This window comes from Colobus angolensis, unplaced genomic scaffold (assembly GCF_000951035.1).
Source record: "Colobus angolensis palliatus isolate OR3802 unplaced genomic scaffold, Cang.pa_1.0 Scaffold37, whole genome shotgun sequence".
Taxonomy (NCBI): domain Eukaryota; kingdom Metazoa; phylum Chordata; class Mammalia; order Primates; family Cercopithecidae; genus Colobus; species Colobus angolensis.
Window position 1 is genome coordinate 5,318,401 of NW_012117043.1, and position 8,938 is coordinate 5,327,338.

Consider the following 8,938-nt stretch of genomic DNA (forward strand, 5'->3'; position numbering starts at 1 on the left):
TACAGGCACCCCCCACCACACCCAGCTAATTTTTGTATTTTTAGTAGAGACGGGGTTTCACCATGTTAGCCAGGATCATCTTGAACTCCTGACCTCAGGTGATCCACCCGCCTCAGCCTCCTGAAGTGCTGGGATTGCAGGCTTGAGTCACTGCACCCAACCCCCACCCAGCTAATTTTTAAAATTTTAATAGAATCATGGTCCCACTATGTTGCTTGCCCAGGCTGGTCTTGAACTCCTGCCTTAGCTTCCCAAAGTGTTGGGATTACAGGTACGAGCCACTGAGGCCAGCCTAGTCCTGCTTCTTTATCAGACATCTAAGAGTGCAACGGACCCAGAGAACACAGACATCTTTTGACTAACTATAATCCAGCAACCACTGGCTTTATTTTCCTACATTTTCATTTGTGCTCTCCCAGTTTTTTCTATAGAGGCCTGTATCACTCCCCTCTCACCTCTCAAGTTTCCTTGGGGTTGAGAGACATCTTCCCTGGCTTATATAGGGTCCCTGGGAAGGGTGCTTTGGTCTGAGATGTGGGTTTAGAGAGCTCTTGGAGTATTTAAGTTTTTTCCCTCCATAACTTTGTTCTAAAGATTCTGGATAGAAATAAGGAGACCCCAAGAAGGGCCCTTCCCCCAAATGGCTTGCCATTCCTTCTGCCTGAGGACATCCTATTTTGTTTTTTTGTTTTTTCCCCCTTGAGTGAGGGTATTACCTTAAAGACCATTTCTCTGGGGCAGAGACCCATTAAGACTTTAGTCAGCCAGGTGCATTGATGTGAGTGACTTTCTGTCCCCTTAGAAAGCACTTTCTGACTCATCTGACTGGGGTAGGACTGAATTGGTTATCTGCATCCTGCAGGGTCCTTTGAGCTTCTAGGTTCTCCCCAGCAGCTTGGGCTTGGACAGGGAGGGGACAGGGCAGGTTTACTGGTGGTATGGGGGGACCTCCCCTATCAGTTTTCCCCTGGCCAATCCTGGATGCACATACCAGACTTTGAGAAATTTCTTTTCATTTTTTGTGGTATGAAGCAGCTCAGCTGAGGGAAAGGAATCCAGGTTTGGATCCAGGGGGCCTGAGTCATTGGGACGTCAGGCCTTTTACTTAGCCTCACTGAACTTTAGGTTCTCCGTCTGTAAAATGGGGATCCTTGGTAGCCGTGAGGATCATATGGAAAGACTGGAAATCACAAAATGCTACAGTGTCAGGGCCCCAGTCCTTTTTTTTTTCTTGGCATTTTATCTCTTGCTTGCAGCGATCCCAGTTCCCAGTCCTGCACATGGAGGTGATCGTGCACCTGCTGCTCCAGATATCTGACGCCCTGAGATACCTGCATTTCCAGGGGTTTATCCACCGCTCCCTCAGCTCCTATGCTGTCCATATTGTCTCCCCAGGTGAAGCGAGGCTGACCAACCTGGAGTACATGTTGGAAAGGTGGGCACAACATGGAGTGGGACTTTGTCCTGAAGGTGATCTCCCTTGGGGACCTCTCCTGTAGAGACAGAATCTGATCTGGGTGGGACTCCTCATTGGTGAGATGAACCTGTCCATCAGTTGATGAACCTGTCCCAAATGCTACTTACCTTGTCTGCCAAGGCTAGAGGAATTTGGAGACATTTTAATAAACATTTAACAAGTATGATCTCATATGAGCTAATGTGTATAAATGCTATAATTATCCACTCCAACATTTTTAGTGGCTTTTCTTTTCTTTTATTATTATTATTATTTTTTTTTTTTTGGACGAGTCTTGCCCTGTTGCCCAGGCTGGAGTGCAGTGGCACAACCTTGGCTCACTGCAACCTCCACCTCCTGGGTTCAAGCGATTCTCTTGCCTCAGCCTCCCGAGTAGCTGGGATTACAGGTCCTCACCACCACACCTGGCTAATTTTTGTGTTTTTAGTAGAGATGCAGTTTCACCACATTGGCCAGGCTGGTCTTGAACTCCTGACCTCAGGTGATCTGCCCACTTCAGCCTCCCAAAGTGCTAGGATTACAGGTGTGAGCCACTGCGCCCAGCCCTTTCAGCAGCTTTTAACACAACAAGGTATATTTCTCACTCACATTGCAATCCAGTGTGTGTTGGAGGCAGGGATAGTGTTCCCTGTCACTCTAATCTGTAGCTTCACCACCTTTCAGACTTTGATCCCCCACTGCATTCTTTGCACTGCCAGTCAACAAGCAAGAAAGAACATGGAGGAGACACAGTGGGGTTTGGGGCCAGTCTGAAATGGTTATGTTACTGCCTCCCACTTTGCAGTGGCCAGAGACCAGTTAGCTTCTACTGGAGGGAAGCTGAGCTGTCCCTTAGCTGTGCATCCTGGAAGGAGAGAAAGTGATGGGTGCTCATGAGCCTAATGGTCTGTCACACCTACATCTGGGTCACGCACTGGCCTAGATAGACTTGGAGGTCATTCTCTGCCCTCAAGGGGCTCAGCACAGTGAGAGAGGCAGTCAAAATTCAGGAATTGGTAAGGGGGCTTAGTTTCCTGTTGGCAAGAGTCAAAGTCCTCCTGAGAGCCCCCAAGCTTTGAGAGGCAGAGGCTCTCCCCTGTACTTCCTTACTGCCATCCACAGCTCTGAGCCTTTGGGCCAGTATTGGTTCTGCTCTTCTGTGAGGCCTTGGCCACTGGGCGGACCCCTTGCCTAGAGCCACCTACTTCCTTTTACCCTTGTCTGCCACCTACCCATCACTGATGCTTTGTTTCTGGTCTCTCACCAGATCTTTGCTTGTCACATACTCTGTAACTTCTCTCAAAGATGAAAAGCTCCATGAGGCAGGGATTTCTGTTTTATTTACTGCTATATCTCAGATGTCCAGAACAGGCCTTTGCATTTGTGCCCTGAACATACGTTTTTTGAACAAATGAAACAAAAAGGCTCTCACTTCCCCAGACCTGGAGTGCCTCTTGTCCCTCTGCATGGAGAGGAGGCAGAGGTCAGGTTGTGCTTGGCCTTGTGGGCCCTGGTGAGGAGTTTGAATTTTATCTTAAGAACACTGGGATGTGTTCTTAGGATAGGCATTTTTGAGCATTATAGTGTCACGGATGATTTGTAGGTTAAGATCCTTCCTCTTGGCTGGGTGTGGTGGCTCATGCCTGTAATCCCAGCCCTTTGGGAGGCTGAGGTGTGTGGATCACCTGAGGTTGGAAGTTTGAGACCAGCCTGACCAACATGGAGAAACTCCATCTCTATTAAAAATGCAAAATTAGCCAGGCGTGGTAGTGCGTGCCTGTAATCCCAGCTACTCGGGAGGCTGAGGCAAGAGAATCTCTTGAACCCAGGAGGCAGAGGTTGCGATGAGCCGAGATTGCACCATTGCACTCCAGCCTAAGCAACAAGAGCGAAACTCCATCTCAAAAAGAAAAAAAAAAAAATCCTCTTGCTCCTGTGCATGGAGAAGGGGCTGTGATGGGGCAAGAGAAAGCAGGGGAGCCATTAGGGTATGACTGGAGTAATGGCAGTTTTCTGGATGGGAACAGGCAGAGGCCAGATAACTGTCACTAGTTGAGCTGCTCAGGTTCATATCTGGTCCATTTTTAATCTGAGTTAAAAGCTTTCAGGGTCTCATTATTGCCTGCAAGATTAAGTCCAGACCCCTTTTCAGGGAGCAGAAGCCTCCCCAAGTGGGACTCCACCCATAGTGCCAATCTCCTAACTGCCCCGCTCCCTCCTGACCATCTGAAGGCACTTTCACTACACTGCTCTCTGCATCTGGAATACCTGGCACATGCCAGTTTAGCCTTTTAAACTCACTTCAGAAACAGTCTCCCAACACTCTCTGTGAAGTCTATACTGATGCCCTTATCCCCTGAGGCACTTTGCATATTCCTCTCCTCACATGCGTCATGCAAATGTACCACAGTCATTTCTATACAAGTGTGTCTGCCCCACCAGATAGGGAGTTCATCACCAGCTCTGGGCCTGCCACATGTGGTAAGTGCTCAGTAAATATTTTTTACTTTTTATTTTTTTGAGACAAGATCTTGCTCTATCGCCCAGGCTGGAGTGCAGTGGCACGATCTCAGCTCAGTGCAACTTCCCAGCGTCAAGCGATCTTCCCACCTCAGCCTCATGAGTAGCTGGGACTACAGGCACATGCCACCATATCCAGCTAATTTTTGTATTATTATTATTATTATTATTTGAGACGGAGTCTCGCTGTGTTGCCCAGGCTGTAGTGCAGTGGCAAGATCTTGGCTCACTGCAAGCTACGCCTCCCAGGTTCACGCCATTCTCCTGCCTCAGACTCCCGAGTAGCAGGGACTACAGGTGCCCACCACCACGCCCGGCTAATTTTTTGTATTTTTAGTAGAGACGGGGTTTCACCATGTTAGCCAGGATGGTCTCAAACTCCTGACCCTGTGATCCGCCTGCCTCCACCTCCCAAAGTGCTGGGATTACAAGCGTGAGCCACCGCTCCCGGCCAATTTCTGTATTTTTTATAGAGATGGGGTCATGCCGTGTTGCCCAGCCTGGACTTGAACTCCTGGACTCGTGCAATCTGCCTCCCAAAGTACTGGGATTACAAGTGCGAGCCACCACACCCAGCCTTCTTTTTTGGGGGTGGGGGACACAGGATCTGTCTCTTTTGCCCAGACAGTAGTACAGTGACTCACTACAATCTCAATCTGCTGGGCTCATGCAATCCTCCTGCCTCGGCCTCCCAAAGTACTGGGATTACAGGCATGAGCCACTATACCTGACCAGTAAATGTTTCTTAAATGATTGGATGACCTAGTTGAAGGAAAAATACGAAATGGTTCAGAGCAGGGTTGACCTCTCTGGCTATGTGTGTTGAGGAGCAGTGGAAGCTAAGGGGTGTGCACTTTTGTCAGTGATGGAGCGCCATCTGATGTAGAGAGAAAGGTCCCACAATTTCTTCTCCTTTTGCTCTTCAATAGAAATGTGAATCCTAGAATGAAATGCAACTTTGGAAATGGCCCAGCCCAATGCTGTCCTTATATAGTTGAGGAAACTGAGCCACCCAGGGGTGAAGCAATCGCGTGAAGTTACCCAGTTGATTGGTTAGAGACATAGATGGGCCTTAACCAGATGGCAGAGGATGTCTCCAGGACATAGGGGCAGAATGGATTGGAGGTTGAGAACAGGAACACCAGCCAGGAGACCATGAGACAGGGCCTAGTGGTGACCATGGAGCCAAAATGGGAGGGAATAAAGTGAAATGCATGGAGTTGCTGGGGTCAACAACTGGCCAAGTGAGGGAGTAGGAGGTAACCAAGGGTCTGTGAATGTCTAGGAGTGACCTCAGGATGGAACTTCAGGTAGAAGTGTCAGAAATGTCAGTCAGCAAGCCATTGCAGGTGAAACAACATACCCTTCTTTGAAAGCTGATAGTATGAGTTGATTATTCACCAACCCAAAATAGCCTTCAATCCCACATTTATTTTTGGTAACACTCTACTAGGGCATATCAGTTTGTTGAATGTCATTGTTAAGGATGGTATTGCATCTCTTGGTATAAAAGTGATACAGCAGTTTCTCCTACCCTTCAGCTCCTTCTTTTTTTTTTTTTTTGAGATGGAGTCTTGCTCTGTCTCCCAGTCTGGAATGCAGTGGTGCAATCTCGGCTCACAGCAACCTCCACCTCCCGGATTCAAGTAATTCTGCCTGAGCCTCCCGAGTAGCTGAGATTACAGGCGCGTGCCACCATGCCAGGCTAATTTTTGTGTTTTTAGTAGAGATGGGGTTTCGCCATATTGGCCAGGCTGGTCTTGAATTTGTGACCTCAAGTGATCCACCCGCCTTGGCCTCCCAAAGTGCTGAGATTACAGGCATAAGCCACCACACCTGGTCTTTTTCTTTGAGACGGAGTATCGCTCTGTTACCCAGCCTGGAGTGCAGAGGCTCAGTCTTGGCTCACTGCAACCTCTGCCTCCCGGGTTCAATATATAAATATTTGTGTATTAAATTTGTATGCATATCCACACTGTTCACACTATGCCAGGCCATAGGTGACTTTTCAGCAATACAACTAAAGTCAATACTAGCTTTTACACCTTCATGACTTCATGAACTGACTGCCCTCTATCCAAAGATTTACTGGAAGAAACTTTATTTAGGGAAGTTTGCTCAAATCTGAGAAGCCCATCTCATCCTCTAAAATCTGTCCTTTTTCCAGACTAACAAAAAACTTGCTGTCACTTGCTTTTTAAAAGCTTAATTCTTAATTATCAACTGCCAGTCATTAAGTCTTGACTGAATGCCTCCCATAATATTCATACTAATTCTTTACTTGAAAGAGCGCTTTATGGCTCACCAAGTGTTTCTACATCCATGATCTCATTTGATTGTCATGATAGCTATAGGCTGAAGTCAGTGCTGAGTTTACCCTGAGGCCTCTTGCTGGGCCAGAAGACATTTAGGATGCTCTGACTTAGCTCTTAAGGAGTCTGGTTGGGAAGATGAGTTATTTAAGCCTATGAGTGAACCCTTGAGTGCTAAACTGAGAGGGCGCATTCTCAAAAGGGCAGGAGTTCAGAAAAGAAATAATCATGAGGAGTTGAAGAAGTCCCAGATGGCTTTGATAAAGCAGATGGGGGTTGAGGGGGCTCTTGAAAGAGTTTGCATTCATTTATTCAACAGCAAGCATCAAGGCCCTGGTGTAAGCCCAGGAGTACAGTGATAAAGGCAGATGAGGTGCTTACTCTCGTGGAGCTGACTCTCTAGAATGGAAGGGAGACAGATAATAAACTAAATAAATGAACACAAATTCAGATAATAAGTGCTCTGAAACCAATAAAACAGGACTACTTTAGGCAGTCAGGGAGGGACTCCTTGAGGAAGTGATTTTCAGACAAATATCTCAGTCACAAAAAGTAGCTAGTCACTCCAGGATCTGTGGGCAGGGCATACCTGGCAGAAGCTGCCAGTGCAAAGACTTGAAGGGCTAATGTGCTAGGTATGTTGGAGGAACTGAAAGAAGGCCCCTGTGACTTGAGTGGAGTGGGCGAGCAGTAGAGTTGCCAGATGAAGTTGGGGGAGAGGGCCTAGGTGGAACAGTAAGGAATTGCAGGTGTTGGAACAGCTCTGAAGCAGTGTGGATTAGCTCATTGTCTAGCTAGGTTTCCAGGAGCTCAAAGAGGTTGTCGACCTTCAGAGGCAAAGTTTTCACAAATGCAGTATGTTGATTAAAAGACCCACGAGCCTGGCCAACATGGCGAAACCTCATCTCTACTAAAACAAAAATTAGCCGGACCTGGTGACACACACCTGTAATCCTAGCTACTTGGGAGACTGAGCAGGAGATTCGCTTTAACCTGGGAGGCAGCAGAGGTTGCAGTGAGCCGAGATCACGCTGCTGCTCTCCAGCCTGGGTGACATGGCAAGACAATGAATGAATGAATGAATGACCGACCCTTTAAGGCGTGAGCCCTGACTTGTGTGTTTCCTTCCCTAGCAAGGACAGAGGTGAACAGAGGGACCTGACTCGAGTGCCCCTTCCTACCCAGCTGTACAACTGGGCTGCACCAGAAGTGATTTTACAGAAGGCAGCCACAGTGAAGTCGGACATCTACAGCTTTTCTATGATCATGCAGGAGATTTTAACAGGTAGATCAAGATCATTAATGGTTGACCAAAGTCCCTATTCTTAGGTTGTATTTTTCTCCTCCAACAGGAGTTACTTACTTATATGAAAATACAAGACTTACTGAAAAGAGACTTCTTGGCTGGGAGCAGTGGCTCACGCCTGTAATCCCGGCACTTTGGGAGGCTGAGGCAGGTGGATCACCTGAGATCAGGAGTTCAAGACCAGCCTGGCCAACATGGTGAAACCCCATCTCTACTAAAAATACAAAAATAAGCTGGGCATGGTGGTGCATGCCTCTAATCCCAGCACTTCGGGAGTCCGAGGCAGGAGAATCTCTTGAACCTGGAAGGCAGAGGTTGCAGTGAACTGAGATAGCGCCACTACACTCCAGCCTGGGTAACAAAGTAAGACTCTGTCTCAAAAGAAAAAAAAAAAAGACTCAGCAAAGCCCATCCATCTGCTTATCAGTGACAATGCATTTAAACCAAACAAAAAAATTTATTTTTATTTTTTTTATTTTTTACTTTTTTTTTTTTGAGACAGAGTCTTGCTCTGTCGCTCAGGCTGACATGCAGCGGCTCAATCTTGGCTCACTGCAACCTCTGCCTCCCGGGTCCAAGCGATTCTTCTGCCTCAGCCTCCCGAATAGCTGGGATTACAGGTGCACACCACCACACCCAACTGATTTTTGTATTTTTAGTAGAGATGGGGTTTTAACATATTGACCAGACTGATCTTGATCGCTTGACCTTGTGATCCACTCGCCTCGGCCTCCTGAAGTGCTGGGATTACAGGTGTGAGCCACCACGCCCAGCTGAACCAAACTTTTTAACCTGAATATTGGTATCAGTACTTACGATCTTTGTGAGGTATCCCTTGAGAACTTGTAAATTAGGGGGAAAGACTCGCCTCTGAGAAGTAAACTATGAAATTAAACACACCCTGGGTCCATTAGATGTATGAACAGTGTCACTTGAAAGAAATGGATGTACTTCCAAACCCACTGCTCTGATGGTGGAGAAAGTAGTCACATATCCGAAGATGGAAGGAATCCATCTTTTTTACACACAGTAAAATCACATTCATTAAGGGCTGCTTTTTTTTTTTTTGACGGAGTCTTGCTCTGTCACCCAGGCTGGAGTGCAGTGGCGGGATCTCGGCTCACTGCAACTTCTGCCTCCTGGGTTCAAGCGATTCTCCTGCCTCAGCCTCCCAAGTAACTGGGACTACAGGCGTATACCACCATGCCCGGCTAATTTTTTGTATTTTTAGTGCAGACGAGGTTTCACCATGTTAGCCAGGATGGTCTGGATCTCCTGACCTCGTGATCCGCCCACCTCAGCCTCCCAAAGTGCTGGGATTACAGGCGTTAGCCACCACGCAAG

General features: G+C 47.4%; 1 protein-coding gene across 1 annotated transcript in view; it reads left to right on the forward strand.

Moving 5' to 3' along the window:
• The window catches only part of TEX14 (testis expressed 14), a 167,127-nt gene that overhangs the window by 99,513 nt on the left and 58,676 nt on the right, over nucleotides 1-8,938 (forward strand). The window contains exons 9-11 of the mRNA XM_011953776.1: nucleotides 803-830; nucleotides 1,257-1,435; nucleotides 7,422-7,573. Of these exons, the coding sequence (XP_011809166.1) occupies nucleotides 803-830; nucleotides 1,257-1,435; nucleotides 7,422-7,573 (359 nt within the window). The remainder of the gene's footprint in view (nucleotides 1-802; nucleotides 831-1,256; nucleotides 1,436-7,421; nucleotides 7,574-8,938) is intronic.